At 38.2% G+C, this 25,092-nt stretch overlaps 2 protein-coding genes across 6 annotated transcripts in view; both read right to left on the bottom strand.

The window, feature by feature from the left end:
- The window catches only part of st7 (suppression of tumorigenicity 7), a 41,461-nt gene extending 30,415 nt beyond the window's left edge, over positions 1-11,046 (bottom strand). For 2 of the 5 annotated variants that reach the window (XM_088006584.1, XM_088006585.1), the window contains exons 1-2: positions 10,851-11,046; positions 767-802 (exon numbers count right to left, since the gene is read on the bottom strand). In XM_088006584.1, the coding sequence (XP_087862710.1) occupies positions 767-788 (22 nt within the window). In that variant the 5' untranslated portion in view covers positions 789-802; positions 10,851-11,046. The remainder of the gene's footprint in view (positions 1-766; positions 803-10,850) is intronic. The other 3 variants (XM_088006586.1, XM_088006587.1, XM_088006588.1) reach the window with 2 other exon arrangements.
- Positions 11,047-12,794: 1,748 nt separating this feature from the next.
- Positions 12,795-25,092, bottom strand: part of LOC106911716 (F-actin-capping protein subunit alpha-2) — a 28,657-nt gene continuing 16,359 nt past the window's right edge. The window contains exons 5-10 of the mRNA XM_088006590.1: positions 18,559-18,765; positions 18,364-18,443; positions 16,827-16,905; positions 15,318-15,389; positions 15,042-15,104; positions 12,795-13,943 (exon numbers count right to left, since the gene is read on the bottom strand). Coding sequence (XP_087862716.1) covers positions 13,803-13,943; positions 15,042-15,104; positions 15,318-15,389; positions 16,827-16,905; positions 18,364-18,443; positions 18,559-18,765 — 642 coding nt within the window. The 3' untranslated portion in view covers positions 12,795-13,802. The remainder of the gene's footprint in view (positions 13,944-15,041; positions 15,105-15,317; positions 15,390-16,826; positions 16,906-18,363; positions 18,444-18,558; positions 18,766-25,092) is intronic.

Here is a 25,092-nt window from a genome sequence, read left to right as displayed (position 1 = left end):
CCCCCGACTTCCTCGAAACACTGAGCAGGTAGTGGGGTGAGCCACTGCGGCATTGATCAGAATACAAGAATTCAACGTGAGCTGGAGCAAAGGAAAGAAGCTTTGTCTGAAGGCATCAGCTCAACACAAACGTAGCTGATGGAGGTCAAGGGAAGCGGCTTCCTAGCCCCTCCTCAAATAAATACAAAGCATAAGTTCACAGCAGTAAGGTGCTACATAACATCCATAAGTATTTGAAGCTGGAAATGTGATGATAACGGAACTGCACGACAATCTGACTGAACTGGAAAGCGACAGAGGATCCCTCTGCTTCTGGGAATGATGCGATATTAGCACAAGCATCCATCTTCCGATGTGCTCACAGAAAAGTGAGGCACTGGCATTCATTCCAAATGTCAACGCTCCAGATTTCTAAACACGTTTAATGAGAGGAGATGATTCCGTACACACACACCAACAAATCAAACATACTTGGGAGTGAGAGAAGACAGGAAAAGCATTAAGCTCAGTAAGACCTGCTAGCTTGTGATGCTGACCCTCTGTGCTAAAATGGTAGATCCCACATTTCTCCCCATGCAGTCTACCACCAGCAACCATGGAGGCAAAAACATCCACAAAAAAAAAAAAAACAACAGAGAAAACAAAGGAGAGATGGAGGAAATCTAGCAATTTCCTTCTTCCCTCAACCATCTTCCCTTAAAGAAGACATGCTCATGCTGTTGAATACAAAAACACAGAGAGATGGGAGGATGATGGTAATACTTACATGATGACTCTGTGCCGAACATGGCTGGGCCAGGAGCTGTGATGGAAAGATAGGAGGAGGTGGAGGAGGAGGAGAAGGAGGAAAGAGGAGAGAGAAGGGGTCGGGATTGGGTGGAGGGTGGGGGTGGGGAGGGTGAAAGGAAGAGAGAGAGAGAGAGATGGGGTTGATGAGCAGGCAGCTACACAGCGGGGGTCATCAAAGCAACACAATGCAGCCAGCCGGCCGTCGCTGCCTCCCAGACGGCCAGATGCCCCGGCACGGCTATCCGTTAAAAAACCCTCCACTCAGATCACGGACGTTCAGCAAGTCCAACCGCCAACTACGAGAGCTTTTCAGGACAACTGTTCCTCAAAGCAGAAAAAAAAATCACTTAAAAATTTTTAAAAATCAACAGAAGTCCTTTGCAGTGATAGAAAAGCGTTCCCATCCAAACCAGGAGTACGGGGAGGTTGTGGCTAGCTACTGCATCTCTCTGCTTTCTGCAGTCTGTATCCTCCTTTTCATCTTCTTCACTCTGTCACTCCCTCACTTCTCATCCCACTGTAGAATCCACTAATGAAGACAGAGAGAGAGAGGGGGAAGGAAAAGGCAAGGGGGGTTGACAAACTAAAAATCTGGAGAGGAACTGCTATTGCTGCAGCTGCTATAAGACAATAGCCATACACGAACGGAGTGACATCAGGATGGGGAGGGGGGGAGAGCTGTAAAAAGACAACTGACGACTGCTACTGGACAGAGAGGGAGGGAGGAGGGGAGAAAATGAAAAAGGGAGGACCTACGAAGAAATGAGGACCTGAGAGGAAAGGTGTGAGAGAAAGACGAGTGATTTAGCATTCCTTCCATCAATGTAAGCAAGAGCAACAAAGGGGACTATGGGAAGGTCTGTTGGCCATATCAGTTGGGTACTGGACATTTTTGACTTTACACAACACACACAAATATACAATTTGTCGCTTGATAAGACTTAACTGGTGAAGCTAAAAATCCAGGATTCAGGAAGAGGCCTTATCAGAAACTCTTTGGTGGAGGAGTTCAGGCAACAAAAAGAGGAGGGAAGGGCCCAGCATGCAAAGGCCCAAGTCAAACTGTTGGCCCACCAGGGTTTCCACTGAAGCCCCATGGTAGAGGCACTACTGAAGTCCACCAGCGGCCCACCAAGTTTCTGTGTTAAAAAAAATACTAAAAGTTACAAAAATTTGGAGGTGCATGTGCAGCAGGCGTCATAATTTGGAAATAATAGCCTCATGGTATTATTTTCAAATTACCATGAGGAGGTGTAGAGAAGGCACAATTGGTGCACACACTCTTGCACTCAGTTCAGTGGGTCAACTATAAACCTAGCTTAAACCATCCTCACTGTCACTGTTGCATAATAAAACCTTATTTAAAATAAACAACACTTAGCCCAATAGGGGGAATGTCCTTACATTCCCCCTATTATCACAGTAATAATTGTGATAAACGATGTTGTTTTGAGATCATTTTCAAGTAATAAGTTGATAATGGCATAAGCTTTAATTTAGTAAGAACTCTATTTACTGGAAATAAAAAACACAATCGAGACCATAAGAAAATTAATCGTGATGTCTGTAAACAATATTTCAATTCAAAAAATACTAATTATCAGAATGGAAATAATTGAGCTCATTTTAATTTATTAAAAGATTAGTTACTTATTGCGACAGGCTCAAGTCAGGTCTATATTTTGTTTTTCTTTGAGGAATAATTATTCATTTTACTCCAATTGCTGTTGGGACAGTCCAGTTTTTAATTTATCCAAAAATAGAAAAAGAAGTGTTTGTTTAATTTTTTTAAATCAGACATCTTTGGTTAGAGCATCTCTATGAAGTTCAATGCTCAAACTCTACATCAATGCATCTCATCTAGTTCAGGCTTTCCCACGCCTTTACAGACAAACTGAAACTTAATTGCTTGTGGTGAAACCACTGAATATAACTGCTGGGTTTTTTTCTTTTTGGTTTTTCATTGATGCCTGAATAAAAACTGTATTTGAATTAGCTTATTTGAATTAATAAGCTAATTCAAATGCACCTGTGCTAATGCACATGTGCAGCAGTGGGACAAGCTGATCTGGTGCAGTGGTGAGATGTACAACAGCCTGCTAAATAAATAGACGTTCACTGGGAGGGTGTTTTCCAGGCCCCGACTGTGAATGAGTTAAAGTATTTAGATTAGCTCAGCTGCTGAAGACAGAAGCATGTGTGGATGGAGGTTTCAGCTCTTTTGTCACTTACACCCTCCTGCTCATTTTCTCTTCATGTCTTTGTCCGTCAGGAACAAACTGGAGACCCCTCATGTATTCTTGCTGCACATCTGATGTTCCATTTTAGTTTTCAGTATAAAGTAGTCCACTTTTTTAATTTTATTTTTACGTCCACTGTGTGTCAAGCAGCCCATTGTAACATTTGGAACATGAAGTTGAAAACAGTGATTATCTTGTTCCAATGAAACATAGCTGTGGGTGGGATTTATGGCAGCAAGTGAACAAATTGTTCCTGAGGCAGAAACACAAAGCGCATCATGTTAGACATTATATAGAAGTGGAAATGATACCAGCTAAACTTAATGCATGTACCAAACTAAAGAAAATCATTTATAATAAGAATATTAGGATTTTTTTTATCTTTGTATTTGACGTTGAGGATTTTCCAGTTTGAGAAAGTCACAGCTGTACGATACTGTGAAGAAACTGAGATTTGATTTGATAAATAGATCATCTGTGATTCTAATCAACAAATCAAAAGTTTATTCACTCATCACCAATGTACAAAAACATTGTTTTGTAACACTTCATCTACATGAGAGAAAGGGAGCAGGAAGAAGAAAAACCTTATAAAAACCTGCCCCTTTCTCAATAATTACAAAATAAATATTTTTCTTTTCATGGACGCATATATAAAATTAAGAATATAATTTACAAACAATATATCATTCTTCCCAATGTTGACTCAAAAGTGTGCAAGATTTAGTCATTTTTACTTTTGAAATCATACCTCCTTCTGCTTTTTCTGTCACTTGAACATAAGACAAAAATGGGTTTACTTCCTGTATTAAGGCTTATCAGAGTTTTTAAAAGTTAAAACTTGAAAACCCATACACTTCCATCATTCTGAAGATCTAAGCTCCATCCAATAAGATTCTTGAAATGTGTTGGATGAACAGAGGCTATTGGAAGGAGTGTACTGCAAGAAATACAAAGTCAGCCGTTGGAAATATGAGCAGTCAGGAAAAGTTAGGCTTTTATCACTGTTCTCTTTTCAAAGTGTTTTAAAAAAATATTCGGTACTTTAAAAAAAACAAAAACGTAATCGTGTCTGCTAGTGACTTCCTATTAAGACATAACCCGGCTAACTTAGCTTGTATTAACTTCTCAGGCCCGAAATATTGCTTTTCAAAAAAATTTACTAATATATTAGAAATAATTGCATTATATGCATTATATCTATAATAACAAGTAGGCCTGTCACAATAATCAATAAATGAATTAATTGTATAATAAATTAAAACGTCAATAATTTCCATTGGCATGATTTATTTATCTTTTTTTCTTTCTTTCTACCAAAAATTGGGTGATAAAAGTCGTCAGTCTGGTGCTTTGGTCTCAACTAAACCTTTTTTTTAAGGTCAACTTTGCGTACAAATACTTCAAAATTCATTTTATTTGTTGTTTGGTTTATTTAGTTTGGATATTTAAAATGTCTTCCAGTTCCAGTGTTAAATGTTCATTAGAATGTCAAGTTGACTGATCTTTTAGAATATGTTCTTGGATTATTATTTTACTATTATATAATTATCATTATATTACTAAAGAATGGTCTCAAAATCTCAAAATGAAATGATTGTTTATCGCAATAACTTCTGGAACAATTTATCGTCCAGCAAAATTTGTTATCATGACAGGACTAAGAAGTGATGATCCAATGAGGGGTAATTTTAATGCTTATCAGTAGAGTCCCAGTCCTGTACTTCATTAACGTCAAGAAAAATCAGTGGCATAGAAAACTCAGACATGAAAACTCAGCAGCTTTAAATTGTTATATTTGATCAGTGTTATATTTAATTTACTCGCTGATGGCCCTTAGGATGCTGCAGTCTGTATTTGGATGGCAACAAATGTTCTCTTCTTATTGTAGTTTTTGTAGATCAGCTGTAACAAGATGGCCAACACAGGTTAACTATGTTAGGAGGGAAACTAGAATTTTCTCACCGTGCAGCAAATAAATTAGAAATATATTTCATTTGACACATACAGTTACAGTCCTCAACAACGTAAACCCCAAATAATAAGTAGTCTAACCAGCTATTTGAAAAATATACTTATTTTCATCCAGGTTAGCGGATATAATCCAAAAGAATATTAAATGAATCAAAGACACTAATTTGCATCAAAATTGATAACCTCCAAACACAGCATTGCTTGGAGGTAACATCCCAATGAGGCAGGCTGACAGGAAAAAAAGCAATGCTGGAGGATGAAACATGCTAGCTGCAGTATCGCTAAAAGATAACGCTAAGAGACTAGCCGTGTTTCTATCTATATTTCTGGACGTTTGTCATCAAGTCCTTGGTAGAAAGAGGGAGAAAAGAGAAAAACAAAAAACCGTAAATAATTCAAAAGGGAATTATTGAGTTTGCTTTAATTTATTACATGATTAATTGATTTAATGATTTACTGCTTATTGCGACAGGTCTAAAAGCAACCCCTCTTTGTAAAGCAAGGATGTTTCAAAATACACGCAGGCTTTGCTTAGTGGTGACTGGGCCTTTTTTCATTTCTAACAATCAGGATGTAAATCCTTAAAAACTGTAAGTGCTGCCATGTGAATGAGGCTAAAAAAGAAAAGCCACAATGCACACCTTAAATTAATGTATTACAAAGAGCAGCTTTCCCCTCCTTTTTCCTCCGTAGGACAGCATTCAGGAGTATTTCATCCCTGAACAATGTACCCCTCACCCTGCCCCCACTTCCATCATAAAGTACCACCCCGAAAAAGCATCCTTCACTGGTTGCTAAGCAACTAAAAATAAGCAGGAGAGGAGCCTGGCCATCCTTCTGCGAGAGGAAATATAAAAAGGTGACGGACAGTTTTATTATTGGAGGCCTGACCAGGAACCTGCAGGACGGACTAGAATATTGCCACAACAGCTGATCAGTAAAGAGATCAGAGATCCATGCAGTACAGGGCTCAATACTGTAAAGTTAGCAACATTGACTCTGTTTTACTTATCAGATTCTTGGTCCTGTTAAGGACCAATTATCATTTATAAAGAGATGCTTGCTGAGAAAAAGCATGATGGAGGAGAGAACAGTTGTCCATTATATTCCTGGTATAGTGAGTTGTATTTTTGAAGTAATATTAAAAATAGTTATACATATACATACTTTATATATATATATATATATAAACTATTTTAAAGTCATATATAGTATAACTATATAAAGTCACTAAGTTGGATGAAACAATGGGGTGACTATTGTTAACGCACGCATGTAGATGTAACCTGGTTGGTGGTTAGCAACCTTAATGGCAGAGCAAAAGGAGGCTGTAGCTGACCTTTGTCAACTTTGGCCTTTGTCAAAGTTGACCTTTGTGGAGTTACATAATATCGGCTTCACATGCAAGTATCTGCTGAACTCCTAATGCGCTACATATGTTTACTGCCTAAGTAGTATAGTGCCTATAATTTCAAAAATAACCTGAGATTATTTTTTAGGATACTAATACAATCAATGGTCCTTAATGTTGGAGTACAGTGGCAGGTGCTTGGTCATATGTGCACTATCACAGTGACAAATATCAATATTATTGATGTCTTTGTGCTTTGGTCTGTTGCCATCAATCAGCATTGAAGTGCAATGGTGCGATTGCTGGTCAGAGAGATTTGAATTTTCCACAATGCGACCTGATGGATGACTTGGTTTTATCTTAAGCCAAGATTTGAAACTGCTAAGTAAAAGAAAGAAGAAAAAACTGCACTTACAATAAAACTACAGTAAGTAAATAATGTAAGGGTCAAACTAAGTAAAGCAATCCAGTAGAGTTGCAGGAGTACAGTAAAAGTGTAGAGTAATTAAAAAGAAACATATCAGTAAACTATTACTGATTAAAAAATCCTGGTTGAAATAAATGAATAAAAGAACACGCCTGAAGAGCGTTTGAAACATGCTGCGTCTGTTATCCGACAGATTCTTGTTCATTTCATGACAGAGTTTGCATTGATTCAAATATTTGCAGGCAGTCAAATACTAACTGCATTTAAATGCAGGCCACTGGAAATACCATCCATTAAACCGTGTTTGTATGCAAAGCAGGGAGAAAGGACGCGGATGGGAAATAGCCACCTGCCTCTGAACGCAGGCGGCAGCCTCTCATGACAGCCACATCCCAACTGCTGACTTACAAATTCAGAAAGGCTTTTACATCATAAATGATTAGCTGCCACTAAATATAAATGTTAAATAAAGAATCACTTTAAGTCCATAGAATTATTAAATGTTTCAAACAATGAATGAGAAAACAGGTCTAGTAAGAAGTTATGTTTTATCCACCAGGATAGATGTTTTACATCCAGTCTCTCTCCAGTCTGAAGAATGTGGTGGGAAAACAATGTAAGTAATTAATAATTTACTACTTTAATAAACCATGGTAATTGTCTCTTTTGTGTAATTGAAAATTAAAGTGTAATTAATTTGACTGATGCTAAAAATTCTAATATCCGAAATGTAAATAATGCATTTGCTTCTTTAAATTTCCAGTCAGTGGGGAAAAACAAAGAGTTTATCCTTTAAAACTTGTTTTTAGAGATTATGAAAATGAATTTTTTTGTACATTAAATTTCTCCATAACTTATAAATGTAATGCACCATTACTATTTCTATGTAAAATCTAAAAGCTAATCTTGTCCCGTCCCACACACCTTTAACTCAACACTGCTAGGTTGAGGTGTATATCCAAAACTGGTCCATTTAACAAAATAAATAGTCATAAGTTCACCTTATTTAAAATAAAACTGGTCAGATTAAGTGAGATGAATTTTGAATCATAATTTTAGTTCAGCATCAGAGGGTTCTTCAGGTAACCCTTAGCAACCTCAAGTGCTTGCTAGCTTCACAAGCTTTCACAAACTCTGTGGGTCACAGCCAGCTGTGACGGCGTCAGTGTTAGCTTTGAAGAATCCTGTGTGGGTGATTCAAAAAAATGTGCAAAAAAAATGGAAGAAATGATGAGAGCTCAGGCATGTGGCCGTCCTCAGTAGATATGAATGGAGACGGGAAGAGACTTGTGCCTGGACCAAGCTGTGCAGGTACAGTAGAGCAGGCATTTCTCGCTGAGATCACATTACCAGCACGCTGCTGCTGCTCAGCTTCTAAATAAAGACTTGTGACCAGTCTGCTCTGGATTTGCGGTGAACCAGGGCTGTGGCTGGGTGTGTTGCGTCACCGAGCTCACTCGGAAAATCCTTGATGGTTGTTCAGAAAAAAAAAAAAAAATCAGCTAATCCAGGAGATTTACTAGCTGGTAAGAAAGAAAAATGTATTTATACAGTAGTCACAAAAGTGCTTGTTAGTGGAATTTTAGACAATTGCTTCTGATTGTTTGTAACCCAAAAAAAGGTGTTTACTTTATGTCTTCACGTTCATGTGAGCCTCATTGTGTTTTCACCCTGGTGGAAGTAAAGGAGGAACCACAGAAGGTAAAGATGAGACTCCTCTATGTTCAAGGTTGGGTCTGCCCAATGAAGCGTTACATTGCCGAGTCAGAAACCAGGGTTCCCAGGCTCCTGCTGAGGAACTTCGTGATTAGTACATAGTGACTCTCTGTCTAGTTACAGCAAACCAGACTCATCACATACTGGACATGTTTGCTTGTTGTTCTGTCTCTTGCAAGAAGGAATAAAGAGCTGCTTTGAGTGAAAATCCCTGATCTCTGCTTGGTAACCAATTGTGACGGTTTGTTAGGGGAAACTACTTTGTCTTCATTTTCAGTGTTCCGCAGGAACAATTTATCACCTAAACTCTCTGGCTGTGTGATATATATATATATATATATATATATATATATATATATATATATATATATATATATATATATATATATATATATATATTATTATTATTATTATTATTATTATAAAAAGTACTAAAAATATTTACTCAGCAGACAAAAAATATCCCAGTTTAAATGAAACATTTGTGGGATTAGATAAAGTCCTAAACATTGTCAAGGGGAATCCCACGCAGTTCCACTTCTGATAAACCAGCAAAAGGGAAGAAACGACCAGAAACAATGTCACAGAGGAAAGGGAAGTGAGAGAAGGCTATCAGTTGGATTCTTCTGATTGGCTCAATTCAAGGTGTCTATCAGAGTCTGCCATTCACATAGCACAAAGGTAAATACTACAGTCATGTTTCAGCAGATTTAATTGTGATTTTAATTCATCCTCACTGTGTTAAACTGATGAAGCTTAAATCTTTGCTACTGATTAGAGCTAAATGATTGTTTTCTGAGTTTCAGTATAGACCTAAAAAACAATCACATCAACTATTAGTCCAATATGAACAGGCAAAAGCACAAAACTTAATGAAAAGACAAAAATCAATTCAAAACTCCATTATGGACCCATGAGATAATTAAGCACACATAATTTTAACAGATTTTTTATTTTCTTTAGCTTCTCATATTTTTTTTAATGATCTGAAAATCATGAATCCCTAAAAAGTCCACTTATGTTTTGACGCACTCTAAGAGTCATACAGGCTTCTTTTAGTTGCTTTATCTGAATTGTTCTTTTTTGAGGATGGAACAATCAGTCGTACAACAAGCCTCTGAGAATTCCTGAATCGAGAGTTGGGTAAATAAGGTATAATTGTGGATCATCAAATAACATATTTGAATGTCATTAATACACCGATGGCAGCTTTCTGACTATCTAGTTATCTGTGCACCCCTAGAGTAATCCTCCAATATTTAAGTTGAATGTCCTTCACTAAGTCACCCTATGCTTTATTCTTTTTTTTTAGCCTTTTAAGAATTTCTGATGAAAACCTTCTCATATAAAATTAAGATTTAAATAAATTATTTTCGTTCAACCAACAAGTTTTTTTTAGTAGTGAAACAGGTACTTCTCAAAAATAGTAAAACTATGTAAACGAGGTATCAGGTTTGAAGAAAGAAAATATCTGTCTTTAATTAACATTTACTAGGTGATGTCATGTTGAAAATAATTTATACCCTTTCTAAATAAGTTTGGGCTCTTCCACGGATCTGTTTCAGAAAACAGCAGAAGAAACACCATTATCCCTTCAGGAAGTGACAAGGTTAAGTGCAGACAGCGAGCGCCACATTTTACCTCTTACAAAAACCGAAATTGTTCATGATTTCAAGTCAACAATTCGTTCACTCACACAAAGAGAATTCAACACCGCGGGAAGTCAATTTGTGCTTGCGGGCTCTCCTGCTCCAGCCAGCTGGCTTTCTAAAGGAACACATTCTTCCATGCTCAGCACACGGTCACAGGAGAGCCATCTCCGGCTGCTGTGACAGCAAGGCGACCAGTCATGCCAACGCTGGAACCAGCACTTCCAGATAAAACCCGACCAGTCCACAGGGGACAAGAGGTGGAAAAGCTGGAATCTTTATTCTAACGTGCGCTTCATTTAAGCTACTTGAACGTGAGTTCATTCCTTTTCAAAAGAGGAAACAGACAGGTGGACGAAATAATAAGTCAACTTTTGACAGTGAACAGAGTGTTGCCCTGAAACATGACGGGGACCATTTAACACAATACACAGCTCTGCTGCCTGGAGCTTGCTAACAGTACCGGACAAGAAAGAGAGTTTATACTGGAAACTTCCCCCGTATGCAATCCACCTTTTTGCGCTCGTGAGAAAATATAATTTTTACCTGGCTAATAAGACGCCCCTCACCTTACCCGGCTAGCTAACAGCTAATATCAATTCCCTCCTGTTTGGAAAGCGTAAAAACTTACACTAAAGCGAGGAAAAACGAAGGGAATGGCTCTGATAGGACAGACATTAGAATAGCAGCGTGTGAGAGCTAACCTTAATTCGTGAGAGTGGGAAAGCCGGTGAATTCCTTATTCGGACTTAGCATTTCTCCCAGCGTAACTCCAACATGTGTCTAAACTGTGTGTATACGTGTCTGCAAAGTGAGCTACACTGCTAACGTCAGCTAACAGTTACCAGACAGCCGCGGGGCTCTCACATTGAGCCAATAGCGCCCACTGCCTCAAGATGTCGCTATTTTACAGTTGTTGTTGTTGTTGTTGTTGTATTTATTTATGTATTTAGAATAATAATTATTATTTCTTTAAAAGGTCACTTTGGACTCGCTTTTTGAATTTTATAATTCTGACATTATTCCTGCATTTTCTTTCCTTTAAAAATTCCAGATCTAAATATTTTAAAAATATATTTTGTCACCTCAAAATAATGACCTATGCCATATTTAGCTAAATATGCTAAGATTCCTTTGCCAAAATTACCACCTCCTTCTTGCCAACAGATGATTTAGGCCAGAACAAAATCACTTTTGATTTATTATTTTAGGAAGGTGACAGTTTAAAAACTGAACATTGTAGATAAATGACACACTTATATTCATTTAGGATTACTTGTTTGTGTGTGTGTGTATATATATATATATATATATATATATATATATATATATATATATTTTTTTTTTTTTTTTTTTTTTTTTTTTGCATATCATTATAGAGTTTTTCCAGTCATGTACAGCTTTACATTTTGATACTTACTAAAAAATTATATGGTTTTCACCAGGTTCTAAATAATATACAATGTCAATTTAATAAAAACTACAACAGATTCAAAACTATCATTTATCCACCTTTTCAACAAAGGGGAAAAAAACAGCTACTGTCTACATCGGGTTTAAGAGCAAAAGTAGCAGCCAAGAGCTGATAATCTTCAGGTGTGAATATGTCTATTAAACATACAATGATCTTAGAGAGGAAACATTTACTGCCCTTCAATCTGGAAATCATCACAGAGGCTATTTCCAAACTAATGCCTATCCAGTGAAAAGATCGTTCTGAAATGGAAAAGAAAGAAGATTGTTGCCAATTTTCTCAGTCATGGATTACCCAACCCGTTCACCAGCGTCGTCTTATGTAATGATCAGGGAAACTCCAAAAGACTCCAGATCAAATTCATTCTTCACAAGACTTAATTTACCAGATAGAAGTTAAAGTTAATAGACAATTAGACTGTAAGAACATCTTATTCCCAAGGAGTAAGCCTCTTCTCTGCTAACTTTAGGTTTTCTCAGTTTTTCTGAGATAAAGCTGCCACCGTCTCCTCATTCTCCCTCTTCTTTTATGTTCTTACTTTCATGAACATCAAAAATAATCCAACATCAGTTCATCAGTTTCTTCTTGTACATTGTACTCCGTCTTTTCAACCCCCAGTCAGTCGTGGTAGATGGTCACTTGTATTGAGCCAAGTTCTGGTTCTGCTGGAGGTTTCTTCCTGTAAAGAAGTTTTTCCTCTCCACTGTCACTGGATATATACTCGGTATGAGGGATTGCTGTAAAGTCAATGACAACGCAAGCAACTACATGCTAGTCCAGAAGGAGTGAATGCAACCAGTCAATCACTCGATAAAATCTGCTGGGTTTGCTTAGACATTTTTTAATCTAATCTGTATAATTAACTGCATAACTGGAATGTATGGGTGACTGAATTGAAATGACTTGCTTTTTGTAAAGTGCTTTGAGACATTTGTTGCAAATTGACGCTACAGAAATAAACTGAATTGAATTAGAAACTTTAATGAACTGAAGTAATGTACAGTTTATGAAGCGGTTCTACAACAAGCTCTGGCATCTGTTAGATTAACTCTTCATGACAGTAACTGGGTGACATTTAACAATCACGCTGCACTGCAGAGTAATGTGAAGTCAAAAACAAAGAATTTTGGCTGTAACAGTAAATATTTTCAGAAATTAGGAGGGAGTCAGTAAATAGAAAATTTGTCATTTAATGCAACATAATTGTGACTGAATTACAGTTAATCTCATGGAAATAAATCACCAAACTGACAGACAGGCTGTTTCATACAGGAATATATTACAGTGTGCCTCGTTTATATAATACAGTCAGGTTCTGCTTTTTTTAATAAAAAATAAGCACTGGAGGAGAAAAAGTGATGCTTTTTTTATTTTATTGTAAATTGGACATTAAGCACATTATTGAGCGACTCATGTCTTGTTAATTAAGCTTGTTGAAGTGGCCCAAACTCTGCACTGAGTGAAAGTTCAGACGATGTCAAGTCAAAAAGGCTAGGAGCACTGCGAAGTTGAGATCTCACATATAGGACAGACGGTGAGGAAAAGTACCAAAATGAGGGGACAAGAACATTGAGTGTCTGTCAATGTTGGCTGATTGTGCCAATGAACACAAAACCGTTTATTTTGTTTTGCCTTATGCACTTTATGCACGGAACATTAACAGTGAAGTGAAAGGACTCGTTTATTTCAGCTGTAATATCTGGGTTCTTTCGTAAAGAAACAAAAAAATAAAAGAAAAAGAAAAAGTCTCCCAAAAAATGATTTGTTTTAACCACATCTGCAAATTCAATTCCTTTCTCATCAGGTCAAAATAAAAGGTGTGGCCTCACTCAGATATTGCATGTGTGGTAATGAAACGTCATACAGTTTTTGTTCTTGCATCCAAGTTTTTGCTCTTTTTTTTCCTATGTCTTCCAATATTTCCTCTAGATTTTAGTTTTCATTTTTCCCCAAATATACTAAACTTTTCTCATCATGGATCCAACAATACAGTGCATGTAAAGAAAGGTAGTCATGTATGGGACAACTTCTGGCTGTGAGACCAAACCCTTCTTTGCCCGTTTTCTCTAATTTTTGTACAAAGACGATACAACTATCCAGTCATGCAACATTGTTTGGGAGGGGGTGAGGGGTTAAGGGGATCTGTCTGTTTTCTTCTCTGCTGTTTTTTTTCTTCTTCTTTTTAAGCATTTTGCATCTCCTTGCCAATCTTGTAGCTCAGGATCTTGTTCCAATCGATCTTGGTGCGTGTCACAGGAAGCTGGCGGCGTAAGGCTTTGAAGGTAGTGTCCGACATGGTCTGGTAATTCTCGTTAATGGCCGTCTGAAAGAAGACAGGAAGAGGACGTGAATATAAAATGATTATACAGGAAGAAGAGTCAATGTGCCAAATTTAGATAAAATAATTTGTTTTCCCAGCCTAAAGGATGAATTATCAACAAATGTGAATCAGTATTTTCTAGGAGTGTGGCAATGCAGATTTATAAACATAAAATTAAATCAATATTGCCTCTTTTTTTCCCTCAGCCTAAAAACATATTCCTGACAAAGTTTTTTCTGATAAGATTGAGAAGAGAGTACCGCATTTCAAAGCACTGAGCCGTACCAACTGGGTTTAACATCTAGGAAGCAGACGAACTATGATGGCTGATTTTGTAAAGTTCAGATCTGCCATCATTGTTTTTGGCTGATTTCAATTTTCCTCCAAGATCTGAAAATTACTAAAAATATTTCAAAACTTTACCCTTTCACAAAGAAAGATGCGTAGTAATGTCAAGCCAATATTCCACAAAACAGCTAAAAGTTAGTTAAATTAGTGAAGATTTCAGCAAAAAAATAAAAATAAAATAGAACCACCGTGTTTTATGTCTTGTCCTGCACTATATTGTCAAATCAGTCATTTATTAGAACTGTGGCCCTTCCTTAAGGAGCCTTTCTGTGATCAATTAATTTTATAAGAGTCCAGAAGTTTAAGGAGGTATAGAAGATGGGGTGACGCCACACTGTGTGCGAGAGAGAAGTTTTGTTACACAGAATTTTAGTATTTAAAATGAAAACATGATAACAGAACCTAAATCTAAAGCTTTTGCTCTGCATAACATTTGGACAACACTTGTGCTTAGCGTAATGAACAATGTGAACAGATAACACACCGTAACCTTGTCTCTAAAACTTAAAAGATTTCTGCCATTGTACAGAAATACAATGGCAGAATACAAATAGTTTCCTTTCTATAAGCTTTATACTGAGAATGGTTGAATTGTCCTGCTGCAGTGACAATGCCACACTGAAGAGTGGTTTTCTTATGTTGGATTCACTGATCAATAAAGTGTTTATTTTTCTGGACAGCTCACTCCAGTCACCTGTTCTGAATATGAATACCACAGAGGGGTGAAAGGTCAGTTTCACACCACTAACATACCTGATAGTCATTCTCTGCAGCTTCCATGATCTTAACAAACTCCTTAGCAGTTGAAGCCTCGTTCTAAAAGAACAAAAACACATTCATCATCTGTTTTAGAACAAATTTAGGTTTTAAAGAACACTGGCTATCATCTCTACTGTGCAAGTGAAAAAAGAATCCCCATGGAAACGTTTACATATTAGAAAACCCATCACTGTAAGAATCTGGACTTATTCACTGACAGCTCCTCACACCATTAAAGTTAGAGTAAGACAGGTTTGCAGTTGTACTTACAGAAACAGACATGGACTCCTGAACCTCTTTGTGGCTCACCAGCTGAACGTTTCCATCCTCATAGTAATGAACCTGAACAGATGAAAGAACAGAATATTCACTGTGTCTGATCTGATGGCATAGCTCTGTTACTATGGGATAGTTGATTAACATGTAATAGTGACATCTTCTCTGATCAAACAACTGCTAAGAATAATTTGTTACATCAGAAAACATAAAAAAAAGTTGGAATGTAGAAAAACAATATGGTAAAAAACAACATACAATATGAAGATTTGGTAGTTATGGACAATTACTACCAAACACAGCATAATCCTTTGTTGTGTCAAAGGATTATGCTTTGACACATCCTTTGCTGTGTCACTATCAAACCACCCTCCTTCCCTCCTGTCTATAAGCAAACGGCAACCAGCTGGACATAAATATCATAAGTTAATATTAGTCCAGTTTTATTTATCAGACTGATGCAAATATGCTAAAAATATCTTAAGTTGGTGACGATATATTATGCTTTGCTACGTTAAGTCTAATTTTATTTACTTTTTCATTAACAGTAATACTAATTTAAATCCATCTTTCTGGAATTCACCTGAAGAAATGTATTAAAATAACAAAAAGAAACAAAGTGAAAAGAGACAATCAGTATGGACCGATGTATATTCCGTCGGGGGAGAGGAGGTCTGATTTTATCCATTTAATAGCTTTTGAAAGCCAAGCAATGAAACAACATTTTAGCTCTTCCATTCTTCTTTGGCTACAGTTCTTAAAGCTAATGCAGGATCTTGTGGGACATTCAGTTGAAATAACTCTTTCAAAGACATGACACCAATATTTACTAAATTTGGGATGTGACCAGTGTATGACTGTAGTCAGCTGTACAGCTTCCACACCTTCTCCAGTATGAACTGGGAGCAGTCAGGCTTGTTTTGGCACCATGTGGCCATCTGAAGAATCTGATGATTATTTTCCATTTAAATTCTCTCCAGGTGAGTGAGCTTGTAGCTAGGGCGCGCGTCAGAACAACCCTCCCTCCCAGTGATTGTCAAAAGGTGATTCATAGGCAGCATCTGATATGGAAATGGGAGCCTAAACAGAATACAAATACCTTCAATGTGACCCATACAGGAGAGTGGGAGAGTAGGCCGCCATTCTAAATCATTATGGATGATGGAATGAGTTTACCTTAATAGGGTTCATAAATATTCAACACAAATCTGGAGATATGTACAAGGTATTCCATCTAAGGCTACTGTGTGTCTGTTATGTCCAGTGCTTCAGTTTTTCCTACTTTTATCACATATCTTGAAAAATGGCCAAAACCAAAAAACAGAGAGAAGAAAGAGTAATCTTTAATTTTGAGAATTTTTAACATGTTTGAAAAACGTTTTCCAAAGAAAGAAAAGCAGATGAAAGGCCCGATGCCTGTTGTTTCTGGTTCGGCACTCAACTTGCTGTCAGGAACATGCAGAAAAAGTCAGATTCACCATCAAGAAAGAGCAAATCAGATACCTGGATTTTCATGATTCCTGCCACCTGAGTGGTGGAGGGAGAGATGGTGAACTTCCACTCTGACCTCCAGCGTCCATTCCTGGAAAAATAATGATATAATTAATTACCATCACAACTGGTGTAATATCATAAAAAAGTAAATTTATTTCAGGAACTTTATTGCTACATTCAATGCATTATATAGACCAATTACTCACAGATGGATGTTTGAAAGTTTTTATTTCTGTTAATTATGATGATTTTTTTGCTTGTATGTAATGAAAACCTTTAAAACTAGAATACTAAATTCAAAAATACTTTATTGATCCCACAGGGAAATTAAATATTGTAACTAATCAATTAAAACTTTTTCATAGAGTTATTGTGGTGATGGCTATGGGCAGCCATCACCAGTGGTCTGTATTACAGCAAATTTGAAAAAGCTTCTGGCTAAAGACACAGTGTTCTAAGACATTATGAAGAGGATGGACAGACCAATAAAAAAATTTACACACAAATGTGGACCTAAATGAAAAGTATGTTTAATAGATTTTTGTTTGATTTGTGTATAAATACTGAGATATTTTGACTCACAGTGGAACTCTCATTCCAACTCAGGAAAGTTCTGGATTCTACTGAAGCTGGAAAGATGCAACTAATCTGCTCTATTTGTTAAAAACATTGAGCATTTAACATGACATAATTCTGATTTAAAGAATGTTAGGATTTCCCGACAGCTCCCCCTTTCTCCTGAGGGAACAGTCAGTGGAAGCAGTCACAAGACTTGTGGGATAATTACCCCAAACGACACCTAAGCTCAGTAAAACCCAGCAGCAAATAGGATTGGACCTGCTCTTATCCAATTAGATTAAGACAATGAGAAACAGCTCAGCAATGCTGCTGAGTGTCCAAAGTCCTCTGATAATTATTGTATTAGCCTTAAAAGGTTTACACACATTATGTAGAGCATGAGGTTGTCTTGAAAATCAACATGTGCTGAAAAAAACAACATCAGTGTAATGCTCAGTGGGTGTAACGCATCATAATCAAAGGGGAAATTAAATGGGGAGATATATATATATATATATATATATATATATATATATATATATATATATATATATATATATATATATATATATGTGACTAATTAAAGCTTTGAAATTGGACTTCTCTCTTTCTGAAACTCCGCCTTCAGGAAGTCATCACAACATGACTCCTCTATTAACCCTTTAACGTTTCTGCCAGCGTTGCTCTGAGAAGTAGCTCCTATAATGAGCTCAGCAGGTGAACAGTTCCACCAGGTGTTTGCTAATTTCTGCTCGCTAGTCTGAAGGAGCTGAGTGGGGAAGTCACAGGTGGAGTGCTGCTCATGTGGAAGCTTGGAAACTGGTGCTAGGGTTCACCCACGCGTTTTGCACAGCTGTATGGCTGTCACGGGAGATTTAAGGAGTTTCCAAACATGCATGACATAATTAAGACAACACTCTAGGTATGTTTTGGTGAGGGAATTTTACATAACACCACCCCTTTAACTTTTAAACCATTTGAGATGTACCAGAAATTTTTGGGTTGAAACTGATGGCACTCAATGCACACGATGATGGTTTGATGCCCGTCGATGGTTTTTCCATAAATCTGAAGGGAAAACAGAGACAGGTTAAGGTGTAGTTCATTAAAGAACATGCAGTAAGAATGTCTGCAGTAAAACTAAACATCTGCTGCTGGCTCCAGGAAGCGGACTGAAACGTACGGTGCACACTCCATTGGGATAGTGCTCCTTGACGTAGGCCCTGACGGCAGAGTCCACGGCGCTCCTCCAGCCTTCCATGGAGCCGTCAACATCATGCGGGCGTGGGTCGCTGGCCTCCTTCCTCAGGTGGTCAAACTTGAAGGAGATCTTATTCTTTGGGTCCAGGACCCGGCCATTCCCGAGGTCACCATGCTCTGTAATTAAGACCTGAACCGTGGAGTGGAGGCAAAGAAAGAGGAGGAGAAATAAGAAAACAAAATTAATAAGTTTTACTGAGGCAAAGAAAAATATATCCCATTTAAAAAGAACAAAATGAAACCTAAAGACACAGACGTCAGCCTGAACTTTCCACGTGCCTTCCAGCTCAACTCTTAGCTCAGCCTGCTGGGTGTCTGACAAGGGAATTTCATACGGCGATAAAGGAACACAGGGACATGATGACATCTTTACATAATACTCTGCAACCATTACAGAACCCACACCCGCATTCATTTGTCACATCACAGCAACTAAGTGACAACAAGCGGCTGAAATTGTTTTAAAAAACAAATAACATGATCTTATTTGATAGTTTATGATAGTCAGGTTCTTAAATAGAATTCTGGCTAACATAAGAAAAGTGCTCAAAATACAAGTTACTCTAAATGTAATCACCTTGCTTCTGATATATAGTGAGATTCAGCAACTGTATTTGCTTCAGGTTTTCTTAACTACAGTTAAGCTCAAAATGATTCAAACATCTGTCAGTTTTAGGTTTGAGGTAATCTTAGGTTTACAGCCCAAGATTAGTTCTGATTTGAACTAATAACATTTTAGCCCAGCCAGACTCCAGATAGAGAGTCTATTGGGGGAGATAAAGATTAGGGTGATGGTAAGAACAGGGTTTCTGGAGGTTTCACCAACTTTTAATGCTATTTAAAGATCATTATGAAGGGAATTTAAGACCCACATCTCCAAAGAAATGCAAAAACGTCTTCTAGCCACTGGCAAAAAATATATATGCAATGATACAGGCAAAACAGCTAGCAAGCTAGCAAAGGTATATTACAGGGGTCCCCAAACTACGGCCCGCGGGCCGGATCTGGCCCGCCTCCTCATTTGGTCCAGCCCCCTGAACAATACCGGATCCGGCCCGCCTCCTCATTTGGTCCGGCCCCCTGAACAATACCAGAGAGCATTCAGTGTTTTTTTTCATATATATGTGGATTTTTCTTCAACCACCAGGGGGGCTCTTGAGCAGATATGAAACTTAGTTTCCCTCAATGGAATATATACTAGTAAGTACCAATCACCGTTTCGCTCACGGTTTTTTTCCATTTGCATTCTGGGTAAAAATCTATCTACAAACGCGAATATGTCGTCGGCAGTAATCCAGCCCCCCCATTACAATAAAACATACAACACACACTGAACTTGGGGCACTGATTCTTAGTCAAGTAAAAAGACAGAAGAAAAAAAAAATACATATACATTACAAGATATTATACCTAGTTATGCTTCCTTGCTCTTGTATGTCAGCCATTTAGACCAACGTTTGTTGTAAGAATGTCCTTTCATATGTAAAAGATATGCCAGTTTTTCCATAGAGTGAATCTCCTACACGACGTCCCTCCAGTGGTCCAGCTGGGGGGGGGGGGGGGGGTTTCTTTAGCCAAGATCGTGTAATTGCTTTTTTGCTTGCAATTGATAGAACTTTAAAAAGGTACTCATCCTCTTTTTGAAACAATTCTCCAGATATCAGCCCCAACAGAAAAATTCTAGGATCTTTGGGGAAATTATCCCAGTAGTCTGACAGATTCCATCCCAGTAAGCTGCCAACTTTGGGCAGGACCAAAATACATGAGAATGATTGGCGTTCCGATGTCCACATTGTCTCCAACATTGCTGTTCTTCCCCTCTATGTCTACTAGTAATTTGCGGTGTAATAAAGTATCTAATTAAGCACTTTCATCCAAATTCCCTCCATCTTTTAGAACTGATAGACATCTGTTGTGCCACACGCATAGAAAGCCAAGCACCCTCTGTAATTTTTACTCCCAATTCCCTTTCCCGTTTAGACTTAATATTCAAGGTGTTATTTCCATTATGTTTCTGCAACCCCTTATATAGTTTGGAAACAGTTTTGCATGGGAGGTGCATATAAGCATTTGCAAAAATGTTCACAATAGTATTACCTTCTGGAGGAACACCTTTTCTTATTTTTGTATTGCAAAATTGCCTGACCTGGAAATACTTAAATAAATCTCTATTCTCAAGGTTATAATCCCTTTTCAGTTGCTCAAATGTTTTAAAGGTGTTACCTTCTACAAACTGGTACAAAGCCACAAGCCCTCTATCTTTCCAATCTAAAAAAAAAAGAATCTAATTCTCCTGGCCGGAAGTTTGAGTTACAGGAGGGCCATATCAGAAGTCCAGTGACATCTTGCCAATCTGTACCTATCAACCACTTCTTTCCAGATTAACAACGTATCTTCAACTATACCATTCCCATTTTTGTCTGTAACTATTTTACCTCCCAGACGTGTTTGAGGTTGGACCCCACCCTGGCTAAGTTCAATATGTTTCCATCTAGTCTCCATTTCCAAGGAGTACCAGCAGACCATGAATCTCATCTGAGATGAGTAATAGTATTCTCTCAAATTTGGAAGGGCCAGACCCCTCTGGTCCCTATTAATTTGGAGTGTTTTAAATTTTACTCTTGGTCTGGTCCCGGACCAAATAAATCTGGATATCAATCTGTCCCAGGCATGAAACTGTGCGCTAGATATTCTAATAGGCAATGACATGAAAAGATATAAAAATCGAGGAAGTAGATTCATCCTCACTATTTCCATTCTAGCTGTGAAGTCCAACAATAACCTTGCCCAGGCTGTCAAGTCTTTTTGTATGTTTTCAGTAAGATTATCAAAGTTCAAACTAAATAACTCATCCAAGTCTCGAGAAATGAATACTCCTAAGTATTTTAGCTTTTTGGCATCCCACCTAAGTCCATATGTCTTTCTTAGAAATTTACTAGGTGAGTAGTTAATTGTCAGAACCTGTGTTTTTGTGATGTTTAGACTGTAGCCTGACAGTTGACCAAACTCAGTTAATGCTGACATAACTCTGGGGAGCGTTATATCTGGATTTTGGAGGTATGTGATTACATCATCTGCAAAGAGGGCAATCTTGTGTTCTATATTTGCAAAACTAACTCCCTTTATCCCATCATCCTCTCTAATGGCCTGTGCCAAGGGTTCAATGAATATTGCAAAAAGTGATGGGCTTAGACAACATCCCTGGCGGGTTCCTCTGTGTAGTTGGAAGCTCTTTGTTAGGTGCCCATTGATTTTTACCCTGGCCCGTGGTTCATCATAAAGTGATCGCAAGCACCTAATAAATGGGTTATTAAAGCACAGACGCTCTAGCACCTTATATAGAAAAGTCCAGTTGACCCTATCAAAGGCTTTTTCTGCATCTAAACTAATTAATGCGGCGCTGAGGCCCTGCTTTTTAGCTTGGTCTAATACGTATATGCAATGTTCGTCTTATGCTGTCATGAGTTTGTCAGCCTTTGATGAATCCCGTCTAGTCTTCATGTATTAGGTATTAGTATTAGTATTCAACATTTTTCCCTTCTTTAGGGAGGACAGATATTACAGCCTCTCTCCAAGATGGTGGGATCTCAGCTCTGCTCAATGTCCAGTTCAAAGATTCAAGCAGGACAGGAGATAGCTCCTTCCTGAACGTCTTGTACCATTCATTTGGAAACCCATTGCTACCTGGGCACTTATTACTTTTCAAATGTCCAATAACTGTATCTAATTCTTCCTGTGTGATGGGGGCAGTTAGAGTTTTATTTTGGATTAGACCTAGAGAAGGTAGATCCAAAGCTGCCAAATAATTATCAATAGCAGTTATGCTAACTGATCTTGGGGCAGAATATAGTGTTTTAAAATAATTTTCAAAGGTCTTATGTATTTTATCCATGTCATAGGTTAAATTACTATCTGAGGATTCTCTAAGTTTGGTAATCGAATGCTTCAAATGGTGTTTACGAAGTTGTCTGGCTAAGATCCGGGTAGCTTTTGGGCCTGATTCGTAGAATGTTTGTTTGCAGAATCTTAATTTTTCCTCAAGTTCCTCGAGTATCATATCATTTATTTTGTTTTTAGTTTTTGTTATTTGCTCTAAAAATTCTCCATTGTTAGTCATTTGCTGTTTTAGTTCCAAGTTCCTCAATGTTTTTTCCAGTTCATCGTATTTTAACCTTTTTATTTTTTTAAGGTAAGCAGTTATAGAAATTAGTCTCCCTCTCATTACTGCCTTGACCGTGTCCCAGACAAAGGTGGGATTTACCTGCCCATTATTATTGCCCATACACATTGCGTTATTTCTTTTCTAATCTCCTTTGTTGTGGATTTATTAAGAATACCTATATTTAAGCGCCATAATGTTGTTTTAGGCCTACTAGTCAGACAGATGGACAAATAGATAATACTGTGATCTGAAATATCAGATGTTCCAATTAAGCATTCCTTCACTTTAGATCTATCAATGGTGTTCATCAGAAACAGGTCAATCCTGGAGTGGACTTTGTAGGTAGAAGAGTAATGAGTAAATTCTCTTTCTTTAATATGGAGACCCCTCCAGACTTCAAACAGGCCCATCTCCCTGATCAGGATATTTAGGTCTTTTGACCTACCAGTGTTTTGTTTCTTATGGCTTGTTGTATCTAGAGCATAATTAAGGATTGTGTTCCAGTCTCCAGCACAAATAAGAACTCCTTCACTAAGTGAGATAATGGTGTCAAAGAACGTTTTTAAGAAAGTCCTGTCGCTCTCTGGCGGTACATATACATTAACCATCGTGACCACAACATTATCAATTCTCCCCTTTATAATAACAAATCTGCCCTCTTTATCTCCCTTCTCAGATATCAATTCAAAGTTCAGTGAATTACAAATCAGGGTGATTACCCCCCTCTTTCTACTGTTTCTACAGGAGCTATAAAACGTGTTTAAGTAACCAAGTGATTTAAATTTATCATGTTCTTGTTTAGACGTATGTGTCTCTTGTAAAAGAGCAATTTGTATCCCATCTTTCTTCAATTTGGCTAAGACCCTTTTTCTGGACTATTCAAACCGTTTACATTCAAGGAAGCAATTTTTAAATTATATGACAGTAATGTACATAAATACCTTGACTGATTTGGCCCCTGAATCCAAAACACGAACAGTAACAAAACAGAACCGTAACAAACTGACTTCCAAGGTGAGGAGAAGCTCCTTCTTCTCGCTCATGACCCCGTTGGCAAGTCGAGGGTTAAACTTCTCAAACTGAGAGGGCCCAAAAAGGACAGTAGAAGCGCCTTTAGGAAAAAACACGTCCATCCTATTAGTCCAACGTAGAAAAAAATAAACAGTGTCCTCTCCCACGAAGCAGTAAATCAGAGCCTAGTCAAAATAATGCTGCATTATGTCATGTTATTCTGCCTATTTTCACTCGATAATGCTCCGCTGGAAATCCTGTAGTTTGTTCTTGGCTCTCAGCGCCACCGCGGTGCCGCTGTTATCCACCGGCTGCCAGCCCAGCAGCTCCCGAAGCCTCCACTCCGCTCTGGAAACACCGTCAGCTGTCGCCGGTTCCTCCGCCTGGATTCCGCGTCTCTTCAGCTTGTTGTAGGCTTCCCGAGCGCTGGAATATGTGCGAGTTCCTGATTCCCAGTGGATCCTTATGTTGGTAAACGGTGTTTGAAAGCGGATGCCTTTCACTTTGAGCGCTTTCTTGATGGCGTTATATTCTCTGCGCTTCTTCACTATCTCAGGTGCATAATCGTGGTCGAAGTGAATAATTGAAGAGCCCACCTGGATCTTGCCTTTTTTCCACACTTCTCTTAAGATCTTTTCCTTTGTGGAAAATTCCAGAAAGTTGACAATAATACCCCTCGGTGGTGATTCGGGTGGGGGTTTACTTGTCAGAGTGCGATGTGCGCGCTGTATTTTCAAGTCCAGGTCCTCCGGTAATTGTAGCTGGCTTCTCAAAAGCGTTTCGATATACTGTGTAGTGGAGTTCCCCTCCTGACCTTCTGGCACCCCAAATACACGGACGTTGCTTCTTCTGGAACGGGACTCTAAATCAAGCACTTTAAGCTGTGTTTTCCTCTGTTGTTCGATGCAGAAGCACAGCGCCTCCGTTGCCTCCTTTGCCTAGGTCTCCACTTGATGAACGCGGGCCTCCGCCTCATCAACCCGCTCTGCCAGGCCCTGTACTTCAGTGGCGATATTGTCCAGCTTACCGTTGATCTCATGTCCCAGATGGTCAATATTTTGTTGTAGCTTTGCATTATCTCCCTTTAAGGCAGACTTCAAATCGTCGATAGCCTTAAGAATTCCTTCTGAGTCCATGTTCTTTCCAGTGCTCTCAGGGTCCGAGCTAGCCACGTTGTTGTTAGTTTGATTCAGGCACATGTTAGCCTTTGGTGCTAGGGCACTTTTATCCTGAGCTTTAGGCATTTTTGTCGATTTTTTATGACTCGACATGTTTCCCCTCCCG

Source organism: Poecilia mexicana, unplaced genomic scaffold (assembly GCF_051168715.1).
Source record: "Poecilia mexicana isolate PSO_F unplaced genomic scaffold, ASM5116871v1 scaffold_6, whole genome shotgun sequence".
In the NCBI taxonomy this organism is placed as follows: domain Eukaryota; kingdom Metazoa; phylum Chordata; class Actinopteri; order Cyprinodontiformes; family Poeciliidae; genus Poecilia; species Poecilia mexicana.
The sequence above is the reverse complement of the archived record's forward strand: the minus strand, read 5'-3'. Positions and strand labels throughout refer to the sequence as shown.